This window comes from Panthera pardus, unplaced genomic scaffold (genome assembly GCF_024362965.1).
Source record: "Panthera pardus isolate Hobbes unplaced genomic scaffold, ASM2436296v1 HiC_scaffold_5, whole genome shotgun sequence".
Classification (NCBI taxonomy): Eukaryota; Metazoa; Chordata; class Mammalia; order Carnivora; family Felidae; genus Panthera; species Panthera pardus.
The window spans coordinates 10,751,870-10,768,703 of NW_026526980.1; the positions used below are offsets into that span (position 1 = coordinate 10,751,870).

The 16,834-nt window shown below is 43.1% G+C and overlaps 1 protein-coding gene across 3 annotated transcripts in view; it reads left to right on the forward strand.

The window, feature by feature from the left end:
• The first annotated feature begins 946 nt into the window (after positions 1-946).
• TMC5 (transmembrane channel like 5) overlaps positions 947-16,834 on the forward strand; it is a 50,049-nt gene continuing 34,161 nt past the window's right edge. The window contains exons 1-4 of one of the 3 annotated variants that reach the window (XM_019468723.2): positions 947-1,925; positions 4,175-4,344; positions 9,216-9,305; positions 14,506-14,605. In XM_019468723.2, coding sequence (XP_019324268.1) covers positions 1,027-1,925; positions 4,175-4,344; positions 9,216-9,305; positions 14,506-14,605 — 1,259 coding nt within the window. In that variant the 5' untranslated portion in view covers positions 947-1,026. Of the gene's footprint in view, positions 1,926-4,174; positions 4,345-9,215; positions 9,306-11,856; positions 12,343-14,505; positions 14,606-16,834 lie in introns of those variants that run through there. The other 2 variants (XM_019468724.2, XM_019468725.2) reach the window with 2 other exon arrangements.

The following is a 16,834-nucleotide window of genomic DNA, read 5'->3' on the forward strand; positions in this document are numbered from 1 at the left end:
CCTGATTGGCTAAGCCTAGGTCGTGTAACTGTCCTTGGAGTCAGGAATGGGGAGGGGCAGGTGCCCAGATGAAAACCAGGGCATTAGTGCCAAAAGAAGGGAAAAGGAGTAATAGGCAAGTAAAAACAACAGATATCCAGCACACTCAGAAATTAAAATCCCATTATTTCTGATTTGAAAGTATACCCTGTCTATAGATTAGCACTCAGAGAACTCACAAAAACACAGTTTCAGACTGGAAGGGATGGTAGCAATTGTCTTCCTACCCAAGTCCTCTAGTTACCATTAAGTGTTCTTCTCTTGTGCACTAATACTAATTTATGCTTTAAACCCTACAACCACAAGTGCAATCGAAATGTTCACAAGGTCCTTGTTTCTTCCAGTCTTTTGGTTTATTGTTCTGCTCCCCCCACAACCAAGGGAATATAGTGGTTAGGATGGAAGTTTGGCCACATGTGTCAGAGACCCACCAAAAACTGTGGTTTACAGGAGACAAAGGCTTATTTCTTTTATATAAAAGCCCTTGCTGATATGCTGGCACTAATCTGTGATGTCATCAGCAACCCGGGCTTCTTCCATCTTTCATGCTGCTATGCCTGGGGTGGGTGCCATCTTCGTGTACATGGCCCAAGATGGCACACCATCATTTCCGCCTTCCAGCCTATGGGAGGTAAGAAGACTGACAAAGGGAGGAGTGCCCCTTGCCTTAAACAGCACAACCCTGGGACTTATATATATTGCTTCTGTTCACATCCCACTGACCACTGTTATGGTCACATCTTGGGGCACAGGAGGCTGGGATACATAGTTCTGATTCTGGGCAGCTGTGTACCCAACCATGAAAGAAAGGAGAATAGATAATAATGGAAGATAACCAGCAATCTCTACAGGGAAGAAAAAAAAAATCTGACCTTCTTTTTTTTTTGCTTGTTTTTCAGGTAAAAAAAAAAAAAAAAAAAAAAGATCCCTGAGTAACTACAAATGCAGGAACATTTTAACATTCCACGGTAAAGAAGCTTTACCAGCATGTCTGCCTACTACAGGAACTATGGCTATGAGGAAGATCCAGATTACCCTGAATATTCAGGATCTCAGAACTGGACATGGGGGGATTTGAAAACTCAGGATTCTTCAGATTCTCCAGGTGTTCTGAACAACTCAGACTACCCTGGCATCAGGAACAACCCATACTCTGAAGACTCCAGAACAACGTCAGACTATCCCAGGTCTCTAGCAGACCCAGATTATCCTAGATCTTGGAGTAATCCAGATCAGCCTGGCACCAGAAGCACTCCATTCTCTACTGGTTCCAGACGAAGTTCAGAGTATCCTGGGTCTCTGGCAGAGCCAGATTATCCTGGATCTCAGAGTAATCCAGGCTACCCTGGCACCAGGAACAATCCATACTCTGCAGGCTCCAGAAGAAGTTCAGATTATCCCAAATTTCTGGCAGAGCCAGATTACATTGGATCTTTGAATGAACCATACCATCCAGTCTCATTCAGAGAGCCAGACTACTCTAAATCCCAACAAAATTCTGATTTTGCAGGTTCCAGAAGCAGTAGAAACTATGCAGGCTCCAGAACAAATCCTGATTATCTGGACTCTTTGGGAGAACCAGACTACCCTGGAGTTCAGGGAAACTCTGACTACCCTGGCTCCAGAGCCATGTCCAACCATCCAGGCTCTAGAAGGAATCCAGAATTTGCTGGTTCCAGAATCAATCCATACATAGACACTCTAGGAGAGCCTGATTATCCGGGTGCTGAGAATCAACCTAATTCTCCAAACTTTTTTGGGGAACCAGACTATCCCAGGACTGAGGATTATCAGAACTCTCCAAACTTTTGGGGGAAGCCTGATTACCCAGCTGCTGAGGATGGTCATGATTATGGCTCTTCTGAGACTTCAGAAACGACTAGAGAGTAAGTACAAGCATCTCCCTCCATTGGGGTTGGAGCTGCATGCTAGACCATCAGGCTAATGGAACCTGGTTGCTATTGTTTGGGTTAGGGACAATTAAGATGGTTTCTGTGACCTGAAGTTGTGGTGAAATTTTCATACCTATCTGTAGATAGGGCCATGAACTTTCACCAAGGCCATGGACTTTCACCAGCGCATGGACTTTCAGCCTGAGGTTTCAACCCCTCACCTGAACATAATCTTTCATCACCTTTTGCTTGGATAACACCCTCTCCAGTCTTCTCCCTCTTCCCATCTAATCCCTACAGGATATTTAGATTCTCACTGTTTTGACTCTGCTACTTTGCCAATAAAGTTAGGGTTAAAACTCGATAGTTACAAACCCAAACATTTTAACCAGAATTATATGCATAGGAATGCATTTTAACCAAGAAAATCTTTTGAAGATCTAACTCCACAAAGTCAATTTACTTCCTCAATTGTATGTTGTTTTTTTTTTTTTAATTCAAGTTGGTTCGGCCACTCCTGATTTTTTTCTACTTTCATTTTTATTTTACTCTAAAATTATTGTTTGATCATTTTTTATGTTTATGGCAGATTTGGCATATTGATCTTCTGCATTGGTGTTGTTTTCATCAGATTTTATCAATCACAGTTTCTCCCCATTGTTGGTATTTCTTTAAGCTCGTTCTAAAACACTAAGTCCCATTTTTCCTGGCTCAGGTTCTGTAGATTTAAATTTTGTCAAAAATCGTTTTAATCTTCTAGCAATTTTTGGTCATTGACAAATTTTATTAGGTACAGCTCTGGACTTTGACAGTGTTAGTTTGGATGACTTAGTTCTACCAAATCTGACTTTTTTTCTGGGTTAAGTTCCTGTTGCCAACAAGATGTGATTGTATAATCAGGTTATTTTTACTCTAAAAATTTTTACCCTGTGAAAATTTAACCCTTAGGAGTCTAATTTGGCATGTACTAGTTCTACTAGTAATGTTTATAAATACAACAAAAACTAATGCTTGTATTTATCTTGAAGAATAAGGATATAAGATTTGGGTGCTCAGCAGGGTCACAATGTCCTCAAGATGTAAATAGGACGATTAATAGAACCAGATCAAAAGGGGCTTCTTGGTAGCACCTGGGAGGCTCAGTCGGTTGAGCTTCCGACTTCAGCTTGAGCTTCCGACTTCAGCTCGGGTCATGATCTCTCGGCTGGTGAAGTGAGTTTGCGCCCCACATCCAGCTCACTGGTGTTAGCGCAGAGCCGGCTTCCGATCTCTGTCCCCCTCTCTCTGCCCCTCCCCCGCTCATGCTGTCTCACTCACAAATAAATAAAACATTTAAAAAACAAAACCCAAAATGGCCTCCTTGGTCTTATCCCCGCCACTGCCTGATTCATCATTCCAAAATATACCTCTGATACTTTGACTCCTTTGTTTCTGCTCTTTCATGTTCTCCATAAGCTTTGGGAGAAAGGCCACATTGCTTTGCTTATGCAGACTTTTAAGAAGGAGGATGCACTGGTCTAATGTGCCAGCCAAAGACCTGCCTGACTGACTTCCTCCCATCTCCCCACCTCCCCTAACCCCTCCCTACCTCTAGTACAGTGGTTCTTGACCTGGACTGAACCTTAGAATCACCCTATTACCTGGGGAACTTTAAAAATAATACAGATGCCCGGGTCCAACCTTCAGACCTTCTGATGTCATTGTCTGGGCTGGGGCCTGGGAAGTGGCATGTGCATAACATTGAGAACATTGTTCCAGATTAATGAATTTTTGTAGTGTTCCCTGTATATATTCAACACTTTTGTTTATCGTCTCCCACTTTTATCTATGCTGTTCTTCATCCTTGGAATTCCCTCCTTCTAACTCTTTATGTATGAATTTATCCTTCTAGTCCTACCTGGGATGTTTCTTTCCTTGTAGATATCCCTCCGAACTGCCAGCCAGTGTTCTTTTCTCTTTCCTCTGAACTCCCTGGGCCTGTCTTCTGGTACTCACCAGTTACTACTTGTATTATAATTGCTTAGCTGTATCTAAGAAGCTCTACCAGATTAGACTGAGAGTTCCTTGAGGGTAGACAGCCCATGTTTTTATCTTTGTGTTCTCACTCCCTAGACCATGCCTAACACATGGTTGGCATTCAGTAAGCATTTATGGAATGAATGAATGGGTGGATGGATGATGAATGGAGGACTATCCTTACTATGCTACTAGATGAATATTGATCCATCATTTTGGGATTTCAGGGTATTCAGTAGAACATCTTCAATCCAGCCCTCATTTCGTCGTAGGGGTGATAGCCCCTCGGGCATCCTTGGGAGAAAGAATGATGATTACCCTGAAAGCATTGCAATGAAATCCATGGAGACGGCAAATCCATATGACTCTGTGCCCGGGGCTCCTGGCAGTGGCTGTGGTAAGCATTTGTTGAGATGAAGATCATGTCCTGAGAAGAAAATAAAATCAGTGGACTTAAGGGAGCAGTCATTAAAGAGTTCCAGGAAGAGAAGAATTGGTTTCTCCCTCCCCTGCCTTCAAACACCCACCATACAAAGGTTGGACACTAAGGGTCTAGAGAAGACCAGCAGTATCATCACTTGTCAAAGCAGGCTGGTTAGAGGTTATGAAAAATGGGGGTGTGTACACCCTGTGCCTACATGAGGTGACTGATGTTCAGATTTGGCCCATTGGGGTTATGCAGGAATGCAGGCTCAGTATGGCTAAATCCTCAGATGTTTCTTTCTTTTTTTTTTTTTTATAGTTATTGATTTTTCTTTTTAAAAAAATTTTAATGTTTGTTTTTGAGAGACAGAGACAGAGACAGCACAAGTGGAGGAGTGGCTGAGAGAGAGGGAGGCACCATCTGAAGCAGGCTCCAGGCTGTGAGCTGTCAGCACAGAGCCCAATGCGGGCCTCAAACTACCGAACCATGAGATCATGACCTGAGCCGAAGTCACATACTCAACTGACTGAGCTGCCCAGGCGCCCCAATCCTCAGATATTTCTAAAGAGGGAAGAAATCTGTTTTTTTTTTAAAAAAATGTTTATTTACTTATTTTGAGAGAGATAGAGATAGTGCAAGCAGGGGAGGGGCAGAGAGAGAGATGGAGAAAGAGTCCTAAGCAGTCTCCATGCTGTCAGCACAGAGCCCAACATGGGGCTTGATCTCACGAATCATGAGATCATGACATGAACACCAAGAGTCAGACGCTTAACCAGCTGAGCTACCCAAGCACACCAAGAAATCTGCATTTTTATGTGAAACCTCCCAATTTTTACATGCTCCAAAAAATTAAAAAAAAAAAATTAAAGCAATGAACTGGGCAAACAAAATCACTTGTGGGCTAGATTTAGTTTATGTGGCTGTCACTGGCCAGCTTTAGTTTAGCACATCCTAAACTATTCAGACAGTCATCACTTGGGCATTCAGAACCTACTGGGGGGCAAAGGGATGAAGAGGCAGCTCTGTCCTCAAGTTACTTAAAGCATAAGTGGGTGGGTGACACCATCCTGTCAAGACTACACACACACACAAAATTAGCAAGCAGACTATGCAAACCCTCAGAATCTGCTATGTGTAAAGGTATAGCTCTGGGAAGCAAAGGAAACTCTAAATTTCTTATCTTCCAGGAGGAATAGGGACTTGCTGTCTTGTGAAGGAAGCAAGGTCATTACACGAGAGTCAATGTTATAGAAATCTAGAGCCTATGGGGGCCTGAAAAGGGAAGGAGTGTTCAGCCAAGAACAGAATGAGGGGCCCAAGTGCTGGTTGGCGCAGATGGAGAATTGCTTACACCTGAGAGGGTGGATGGGGAAGAGTTTGAAGCTGGCAGAGAGGAGGGGATGGGATGCATTGTCATGCATTGGTGAGAAACTTGGACTGTTACACGTTTGCATAGAAAACATTCATTTGGGCTATTCCAAACCTTTATGCCATGCAGAATGCCATGCGTTCTCAATGGGGTGGAGGAAGACGATATAAATCCCAGGGGGGTAAAATTTATTCTTGAAAGGCCAGAAAAGTCTTCCTCTTTTTATGTATAAAGCACCGATACACATATATAAGCAGATACACAGTATATCTGTAGTATTAAAATTTCATGGGGCAGGGCAATGGGGGAAGAGATGTCCAAATAGACTCCTTAGGGAGTCTTAGGGGACCAATAATGAAAAAGATTGAGAAACACAGCCCTACCCCAAAGCAAGTGGAGTTAATAACAACAAGCAGATTTTGAATGTTTTCTATGTCCTGAAGACTCTGCGAAGCACTTTACTTTCATTGTCTTGTTTAAATCTGAACAACCAAATTTCACATAGCCACTACTGATCTCCCTGTTTATAGATGGGAAAACTGAGCGAAGAGGGAAAACTGAGGTTCAGAGGCTCAATGCAAGATCACCCAGCTGCTAAATCGAAAGAGCCAGTCTCTCTAATCCAAAACCTGACTCTTACTTATCCTATATTACTACTGGTTAGGATCGAGGCAAATGTGAAAAGATTCCTGACCACTCATGTTTAAAAAAAAATTTTTAAAGTAGTCAAGTGTGACTTCTTTTTCTGAACTCCTTTGTAGGACCAAGATTGTAGCCCTTGGCAATCACCTGCCCTGTACTGTGCCATCCTGATAGACTCAGGATCTTCATCTATGTATTCTTTAAGGCTCTAGGTGATTTTCCTAGTGTCACGTTGCCTGGTCACAGTAGGTGCTTAAGCAGTGCAAACTGAATTAATAGTAGCAGTAATGGTAAGGGATGTATCAGTTAGCTATTGCCACAGTAATGCTGCATAACAAACACCTGAAAAAAAAACAGTGTTGTACAATAAAGAAACAAATATTTCTTGCTCACACATCTGCGGGTTTGCTTCGAGTTTGATTGAACTAGGCTGTGCTTGACTCCAGGTCGTGGATTCTGTATCTACAACCTAGTGCCCTTCTTGGACCAGGGAGCCACCTGGGGGCACTGTTGTCCCATGGCACAAGCTGGAAGTGCTCAAAGTGGTGAGCAAAGACAACACAACATCTCCAAGGTTTTCAGTTGGAACTGGCACACCTTCATTTCTACCCTGTTCCATAGATAAAATTCACATGACCAAGCCCGACTTCAATGGTGTTGTCCAGGGGTGGTGGTGGTGTAATATTTGCTGAACAACAGTTGATCTACTACAACAGTTACTATATATATACATGCATACACACACACGTATAGTTTGGTATGTCTCAGGATTACTTTAAGCACATTACATATGTTAACTGATTCAATTCCCTCAACAATGCTATGTGAAGGGCCCATCATTATTCCTGTTTTAAAGACCATGATATTGAAGCTCAGAGAGGTTAGGTAACATGCCTGAGGGCATCAACTGGAAACAAAGCTGGGCATTGATCCCCAGGAGGAAGTTCAGAACTTCCTGAAATGTAATTTTGTGCATTGTTCACATCAAAATGTGTTCCATTTTCTCTGTTGAGTTTATCTTGTAATGTTTACTGTGGGTTGAACAAAAATATCCTGAAATATGACACTGTTGTGTAGATGCTGAGAGTAGACTTGGTCCCTAAGAAAATCATGCCATAGGGATGCCTGGGTGGCTCAGTCGGTTAAGCATCTAACTCTTGATTTTGTCTCAGGTCACGGTCTCATGATTTGTGGGTTCGAGCCCCACATTGGGCTCTGTGCTGACAGCACAGAGCCTGCTTGGATTCTCTCTCTCTTCCTCTCTCTCTGCCCCTCCTCCTGCTCAGTGTCTCTCTCAAAATAAGTAAATAAAAATTAAAAAAAAATAAAAAGAAAATCATGTCATATTTCAAATCTGTTCATGCCTCTTCATAAAATGCTAGAAATAGAAAGAACTTCTGTGATTATCTGGACAAGTTTGTTTATTTCATTTTTGTGTCTTAATTTTTCTTAGAGCAGTTTTAGGTTCACAGTAAGATTGAGGGTAAGGTACAGAGATTTCCCATACAACTGCTTTCCCTGACGTGCATAGACTTCACCCATTATCAACATCTGCCACCAGAGTGGTACATGTCTTAAAACTGATGAACCTACGACACATCATTATCTCCTCGAGTCCACAGTTTATATCAGAGTTCACTCTTGGCACTGTAAATTCTGAGTTTGGACAAATGTATAATGACACATGTCACCATTACAGTATCATATAAAATAATTTCAGTGCCCTAAACACCCTCTGCTCTGTCCATTTGTCCCAACCCCCCAGACAAGTACTTTTCAAACTCTTGAGTTGTAACCCATTAACAAGTTGTGAAGTTAATCCTGAAAAATGAAATGAAAAAGAATGGACTGGAATGAGAATGTACTGGAGAGCCTTTTATGTAGTCCAGCAAAGTATTGTTTAGTGAAACTTATTTTTCGGTCATATATGTGTAGGTATGTCTTGGATCTTAGTGTAATAATTTTTAAAAGTTTTATCAAGTTTAAAATTCGGGGCGCCTGGGTGGCGCAGTTGGTTGAGCGTCCGACTTCAGCCAGGTCACGATCTCGCGGTCCGTGGGTTCGAGCCCCGCGTCAGGCTCTGGGCTGATGGCTCGGAGCCTGGAGCCTGTTTCCGATTCTGTGTCTCCCTCTCTCTCTGCCCCTCCCCCGTTCATGCTCTGTCTCTCTCTGTCCCAAAAATAAATAAAAAAAAAAAAAAAAAAAAAAATTTTAATTCCACTGTAGTTAACATATAGTGTTATTATCAGTTTCAGGTGTATAATATAGTGATTCAGCAATTCTATACATGACTCAGTGCTCATTGTGATAGTTGTACTCTTAATCCCCATCACCCGTTTCACCTGCCCCCTGCCCCCCGCTGCTGGTAACCATCAGTTTGTTCTGTAAAGTTAAGAGTCTCTTTTTTCGTTTGTCTCTTTCCCTCTCTTATTTTCCTTTACTTGTTTGTTTCTTTCTTAAATTCATTCTTCATATGAGTAGAACCATACAGTATTTGTCTTTCTCTGCCTGACTTATTTCACTTAGCTTTATACCCTCTAGATCCATCCATGTTGTTGCAAGTAGCAAGATTTCATTCATTTTTATGGCTGAATAATATTCCATTGTAACAAGTATTTTTAACCATGGCTTGTACTTAAATGAGAACCACTGATCGAAGCTGTTTGTACTTAACAGCATCGCTTCCATATTTATGTCCTATTTTCCACCCAAGCACTCAATCGTTAGTCTGTCAGGATCTCGAGGTCAAGGTTGAGGTCTTACTGACCATCCTACTCAGTAATATCTAGTGTGGTGGGATTAATTGGTGATGTCTCCTGCCCCTTCATTCCAGTGAACCCTGCTTCTGTGGGTGAAAGTAACCCCCGCCCAGTTTATGGAAACCCACCATTGTCTGGATATGACTGGCACAAGTCACCCCAAGGTAAGGCTTAAGTGAATAGTAACCAAAAAAATCAACCTTAGAGAGGAGTGTGTTCAAGGCTATACAGACATTGCCATTTCCTTTTGGCCGCTGGTGTGGCAACTGATGCAGTATTTGCTTAATTTACTATAACAGGGTTTCCTTTTAGATATGCAGACTTTTTTCTCTCCTGGATATCAAGGTACCTTCATCAGGACTCGTCTGGTTTCATGTGACAGAAACCCAACTCACATGGGCCCAAAGTGTATGTACCGGCTTGTGTGGTGGGAGGGACAGGGAAGAAACAAAGAATTGAAGGTAGAATTACCTTCCAGGACCTAGTATAGAGCTTGGCGTATAGTAAATGCTCAGAGCTATTTGTCGAGCTAATTGGTGAATGAGTTACAGGAACAAGGGCCTCTGAGTCTGCATTGATCAAAATTTTTCTGAATAATCATATAATTATATATGATGCTAGAGTGTAGGAGCAGTAGGACTGGGGAAAGACAGAATGCTATGAAATCGGTTAGGAAGCTCTGTAAGAATCACTGTGTGCAGTGATGAAGGTCTGATCAGAGGCAGAGACTGAGAAACTAAAAGGAAACGAAAGAGGAGAGAGGCCAGGGAATGCTAAGAGGCAGATCTATGAGCAACAAGGAGTAAACAGACCGATGGGATCCTCTGTACAATAATGTGAATTCAGGGACCTCATGACCTAAAACCATGTCTCACCTTCTGGCACCCTATCCTATATGGCAGCATTTAGCGTCGTTCTTTAGGAGCCTTCTCAAGGAGGGGTATATCTTCAAGGATTGAGTGTGGCTACTTGGGAGGAAAACCATGGAGGTATAGACAATCACACTCTCCATTTGGTTCCCACTAGAGCAGAAAATGACTTTAACTACAGGGGAAAAGGAATAGCTTCTAACTTCACTGGCCTGCTCTTTCTAGCCAGCCTGAGGTTGGGGCCTCTGGTAAAAGAAAAGTCCCAGAAGGCAAAGAGAATTAAAGAAATAGAGGACCCAAAGATGAATCTGGTTTTCTTCATCATTTTGCTTTGCACTGGTTTGGATTCTCAAACCACATACAATTAGTTGGTGGACAGCCTCCTGATAAAACCTCACTTTGATGGGTTATGCTTTGCACCCAGGAAGCACCCAGCATGTGGTAGGTACTCACAAATGTTCATTTATTTATAAACGAATAAATGATACATCAGCATCTTGTTATAGGAAGGGGCCAGGGCGAAGTGATTAAGACGCCCTGCTTTGGGTCTAGGTGGACCTGGGTTTGACCTTCAGTTCTACTATTTGCTTGTTTTGTAACCTTAGGCAAATTACATCTTTGGGCTTCAGTTTTCTTAGCTATAAAAGGGGTTTATCGTTGTATATACTGCATAGGGTGATTATGAAAATTAAATTATATACTCTATTTTAAGTACTGGGCCTGCAGTAATGGCAGGTATTCTTACTGTTAATTATCATTGGTGGGGAGGAGGAATAGAGTTCCAGTCCAATTCTGTCATTTAATGAAAGTGTGATGAAGACGGCAGTCAGGGTGGGGGGTCAACTCATTTCTGTGCACCTCAGTTTCCCCAACTATTAAATAAACAACTTGGCCGAGGTGATTTCCAAATCAGGTCTATTGGGTAGAAATCGTGTTCAAGTGCCTTGTTCTGACATAGGATGGCTTAGCAATTTTTTTTTTCATGTAACAAGAAGTGTGGAGGGAAGGGGTTCACAGTTTGTGTGGCAGCTCTGTCAGGATGCTCTCAAGGACTGAGCTCTTTCTATACCTTCTTTCTCCACCATCCTTCTCAGGTGAGCATTTGTCCTCTTGTTTTCAAAATGGTGGCCTCTGGTGAGGAAGAAGGAAAAATGGTGAAAGGTAAAAGGTGAAACTAGGCAGACTGTCACCTTTTGAAAAGCATTCCTGGAGCTCTATGTCTCACTGGCCAGAATGGGGTTACAAGTCTATCTTTAACCACAAAGGAAGCCAGGAGAATTTTAACTGAGCACAGTGCCTACACAGGAAAGGTGGCTTCTGGGGGTATGGGAAAAATGGAGGGCGGATATGAGGAGGCAGACAAATGGCAGGGCATGACCCAAGGCAGTCAGGAGATAATAATTATATTAATATAAATTTTTTTTTGAGAGAGAGTGCATGCATGAGCAGGGGAGATGGGCAGAGAGAGAGAAAGAGAGAATCCCAAGCAGGCTCCATGCTCAGCACAGAGCCCCACACAGGGCTCAATTCCACAACCTGATCAGAAATCAAGAGTCAGACACTCAAATGACTGAGCCACCCAGGTGCCCCATTAATTGTATTACTGTAAAACTGTCTGGATGTATACAGGCAGGAAAAATTATATACATATAAAATACAAGTTTTAGGCCAGGAGCACCAAATTAAAAAAGGAAAATCTTGCCCTTTGATTATGAGTCGCTTAGAAGAATCTCTGCCTTCTGTTTCTAGAACTCTATTGTCTTTAATGAAGGATTCTGTTTCCAATTTCTTACCTAGCTACCAAGACAGAAGTCCTACAGGAAAACACACTTCTGCATGAGGAGACCCCTCTGTACAGATGTAGGGAGTTATGTTATGATTTGTGTAGGACTGGCTTTGGCAATCTCATCCTTGTCTTTTAAAAAGTGTGAATGGGGCATCCCTCTGTGATCGTCATCATATTTCCTGGTGGCTCCTGACGATGTCAGTGTGACTGCTCTATGAGGTCTTTGGAAGGCCACTCCAGGGGAGAACAAGCCTTGGAGGAGGCAAGAGATGCTTTCTGATGACCAACTGAATGAAATCATCGTCGAGGCAGAGAATGTTCCATCTCGGGTTGTTCCAGAAAAGACACCAGTGAACTCAAGCTTCAGTATGGTCTCATCCATTTCTGACATCGATGTGACAGACTCTCAGAGTTTTGGCAACCCAGATGACAAAAAGAGCAAGCAGTTGTTGAGGTTTTCCACATCTTTGAATGAATCATTTCTTCAGACCCTGCATCGTAGCCCAGGAAGTGTGGGCATAGACACTTCACATGAAAATATTCAAGGTGGTGAGACACTGGGGGAAAGGAGTTAGGAAGGGCATGAGGAAGGCCTCCAAGCTGTCCACAAGGTTTTTTACTTTTAAGACATGAAATAGGTTGAAGTTTGGTGGATGATCTAAGCACGCTACGGATGGACCCAGGAAGGGGTCACTTTGGGAGCACCTAACACCTAAAAAGGAGTTTACCATGACCAAGCTCATTTTCTTTCTTCTTATTTTTTTAAAGTTTACTTATTTTTGAGAGAGCACAAGTGGGGGAGAAGGAGAGAGAGGGGAACAGAGGATCCGAAGCTGGCTTCGTGCAGACAGCAACAAGCCCAATGTGGGACTCGAACTCAAGAACTGCAAGACCATGGCATAAGCTGAAGTCAGATGCTCAACTGACTGAGCCACTCAGGCACCTCCCCCGCCCCCCAAGCTCACTTCTGTGCCTGGCAGTCTGCCAAGCACTTCCTCTTTTTTCCATCGAATTTAGTTTTACTTATTCCCCACACTTTGAGGCTGGCACATTTGTCGCTTCCATTTGCTTGATGAGCGATTAAATGACCTGGCAGAACCAGGGCCCAAATACAGGTCTGTCTGGCCTGATGCCTTAACTGCTGTTCTGCTTTAGTCCATTTTCTCCCCACCCTGGATTTGGCAACATAGGATGGCCCTTATTGCCAAGTCTGCCATGACACCAGGTCTTAGCTGATACTGCCTCCCTGCCTTTCTGCTCCTGAGGCCAAACAGTGGTTTCTCAGCTGCTTGTGTCTGTTTCATCTCATAATGCTCCAGTCATGAAGTCCAGGCATTGTCAGTGATTTCTAAGAGGGGAAAAAATCCATTCTCACTAAAGCATTTTGTGGGTTTAGCCCCTTTATTGAAGATTGGGGTGTCTCCTCTCATGCTGCTGTCTCCCCACATCACTGTGTTCTTTCCTCCTCCTCCTAGTCCTTTCTTCCTCTCTGTCTAGCCCCCCGTCCCTCTCAGGAGAGACACAAATTCCTTGTCTTCAGCAGAGTGAGTTGGTGGCCCTCTTTTGGGGATTTCCTTTTCACCCCAACTAGGTCAATTGTGGAGTTCCAGCTCTATAACTCAACCAGGGAGCCATACCATTCTGTTGTTACCCCAGTGGTAGTCCCCCAACTGGCTTCCTCATTGTTACAAGATGGTGACAGCAGTTCCAGGCTTCACATGTGGCCACGACAACATCCAGAGGAAGAAGAATCTGTCTTTTTCTTGTTTTTGTTTTTTCTTTTTTGAGAAGGAAGAAGCCTTTTCCAAGAAACTCCTCAGCAGACCATGCATCGCAGAACATTGGCCAATATCTTGTTACATGCTCATGCCTAAATCAGTCACCTGCAACAATCAGTGTGGACTCATGGGACTCACGCCCTGTGCCTGAAGATGGGTCCCACCCTGCAGAAGCTCAGGGCCTTGGGACAGAGGGGGTAGATTCCCAAACAAAATCAGTATTCTTTTAAAAAGGAGAGATAACTTGGGTAGATGGCCAGCAGTATCTGTTGATACTGAGAAGATGGGGGACTCGTTCCAAGGGGGCAAGAGAGCATATATGACAACAGTCAAGAAATGTAAAGAAGATAATGCTCAGTCCATTAAGTGTCTGACTCTGGCTCAGGTCATGATCTTGAGGTCCATGAGCCTGGGCCCCGCATCGGGCTCTGTGCTGACAGCTCGGAGCCTGGAGCCTGCTTCACATTCTGTGTCTCCCTCCCTCTCTCTCTCTCTCTCTCTCTCTGCCCCTCTCCCTGCTCTTGTGCTCTCTCTCTCTCAAAAATGAAAAAACATTTAAAAAAATTTTTTTAATGTAAATAAGATGCCTGGGCCTAGAGTACAGGGGTCAAGAGAAAATGGTGCAGGCAATCAAGTGAGGGAGGACAGTGAGCCTGGCCAGATGTGTAGGGGCTTGTTGGCTTCACTGGATATTTGTCATTGAAAAAAAGGAAAATATCAAATGTTGCATGCAAACATTATCATTTGCTTTGACTTTGAGAAATACGCCATGTTGCCATTTTGTTTTCATTTCTGGCTTTTGAGATCATTGAGTCCATATATTCTTTCCTTATGCCCTTATAACAACATGCTCTAAGTTCAGTGCTATCTTTTGAAATGCTGGTATTCTGTGAAAGAAACAGACTGAAACTCCATTTATTTTCCTCCACAGGACAAAAGTTAATCGCATCTTTGATACCAATGACCTCTAGAGACAGAATTAAAGCCATCAGGAATCAGCCAAGAACCATGGAAGAGAAAAGGAACCTTAAGTATGGACCCAAAGCTTTTCTTCTTTCCCAGATTTCATGTGAACCTCAGTCTTCTACTTTTGCCCCATCTCAGAAAGATAAGAAATAAATTCAAGAGAAAGGACAGTCTTACTACAGAAGAATTCCAAATAATCTGTATAGATACTCCTCTGTCCTCTCAGCAGGAGAGCAGGCTATGCTTAGTGATGTGCTTTGAAAAGGTGGAGTATGAAAAGCAAGGAAGAGAAACGTTCCAGTGATGAGGTCTAGTTTACACTCCCCTTCAGCCAGGCGATCAAGGTTAGCATTGCCAGAGATATGTGGTCAGAAGAGCACATTCCCTCTGTGGTATTCTCTCCTAAAGACTGTAACCCCAGTGTCACCAGAGGAAAAAATCAGGCAACCCCTAATAGAGGGACATTCTGCAAAATACCTGACCAGTACGCCTCAAAATTGTCAAGGTCATTAAAAATAAGAGAAGTCTGGGGCACCCCGGTGGCTCAGTCAATTAAGCATCTGACTCTAGATTTCGACTCAGGTCATGATCTCATGGTTCATGAGTCTGAGCCCCTGCATCGGGCTCCACACTGTGTGAAGTCTGCTTGGAATTCTCTCTCTCTGCCCTTCCCCATCTCTCTTTGTCTCTCAAAGTAAATAAGTAAACTTAAAAAAAAAAGTCTGAAAAATTGTCAGAGACTAGAGGATTCTTTTTTTTAATTTAAAACATTTTTTTATTTTTTTATTTTAGAGAGAGTGAGCATGAGTGGGGGAGGGGTAGAAGGAGAGAGAGAGAATCTTCAGCAGGCTCCACGCTCAGCATGGAGCCTGACTTGGGGTTTGATCCCACGATCCTGGGATCATGACCTGAGCCAAATCAAGCAGACTAGAGGATCCTAAAGAGACATGACAACTAAATGCAATGTGGCATGGGATCCTGGAATAGAACACAGCATTCATGGAAGAATGAGTGAAATCAGAATCGTGTGAAGTTTAGGTAATTGTAGTATGCTAACATTGGTTTCTAATTTTGACAAACTATGACGGAAATGTAAGATGTTAATAGGAGAAAATGGTGAGTAGCGTATAGGAATTTTCTGTAGTTTTTTCAACTTTTCTACAAATCTTGAATTACTCTAAAATTCAAAGTTTACAAAAAGAAGGAGGAGGAGGAGGAGGAGGAGACCTCAAAAGCTTCCTAAGGCTAAGAATTAAAAAAAAAAACAAGAGTGAAAGAGTGAGGGCTGTTTTAGGCTTCAGACTACTTCACATTTACTGTTCTTCAGCCTTTTTCTTTTTTTTTATGTTTATTTTTGAGAGAGAGAAAGAGTATGTGAGCCGGAGAGGGGCAGAGAGAGAGAGAGAGGGAGACAGAGGATCGGAAGCAGGCTCTGCGCAGTCAGCACAGAGCCCAATGTGGGGCTCAAACTCACGTTTGTGACCTGAGCTGATGTCGCATGCTTAACCGACTGAGCCACCCAGGTGCCCCACGCCTTTTTCTTTTGCAACTTGTCATCTTGGCAGAAACTAGGAGAGTGGATGCAACAATTGCTATAAATAAATCAATAATGCATTTGTTCTGGGGTTGCAAAGATAACTTGCAAAGTCTGACAGCGGAGATGAATTTGTCAACAAGAAATGTACACATGAGAAAGAGGAAATCAGGCCAAGTCAAGGTAGAGGAGAATCCAGTGACAGGACTAGCTGGAGTGATACAGGCTGCCTGGGCAAAGCAGGAGGCCATGTGGACCAGGCTGTGGAGATGATGATGTGGGGATGGGCATTTGGGTGGATAAAGAAAACCAGGAAAGGACCAGAGCAAAGTAGCTGCGATGAATTCATGGAAAGGTAAAGATGCCAACTGTGGCTGGATCTTTTAAAAACACTCCTCCATTTCTAATGTTTTTATTTTGTTTTTGAGAGAGAGAGTGTGCATGTGTGCACACACAAGCAGGGGAGGGGCAGAGAGAGAGGGAGACCGAGGATCCAATGGAGGCTCTGCACTGACAGCAGAGAGCCTAGCACGGGGCTTGAACTCACCAACCTTGAGGTCTTGACCTGAGCCGAAGTCAGATTCTTAACTGACTGAGCCACCCAGGCGCCCTACAGTCTTCCATTTCAAACTCTGCATGCCTGCCTCTGTCATGGAATAAGGGTCTTGTGAGGGCCCCAAAGACTTTACAGCAGGATTTTTCAACCCCAGTATGCCTGATATTGGAGGATGGATCATTCTCTGTTGTGGGGGACTGTCCA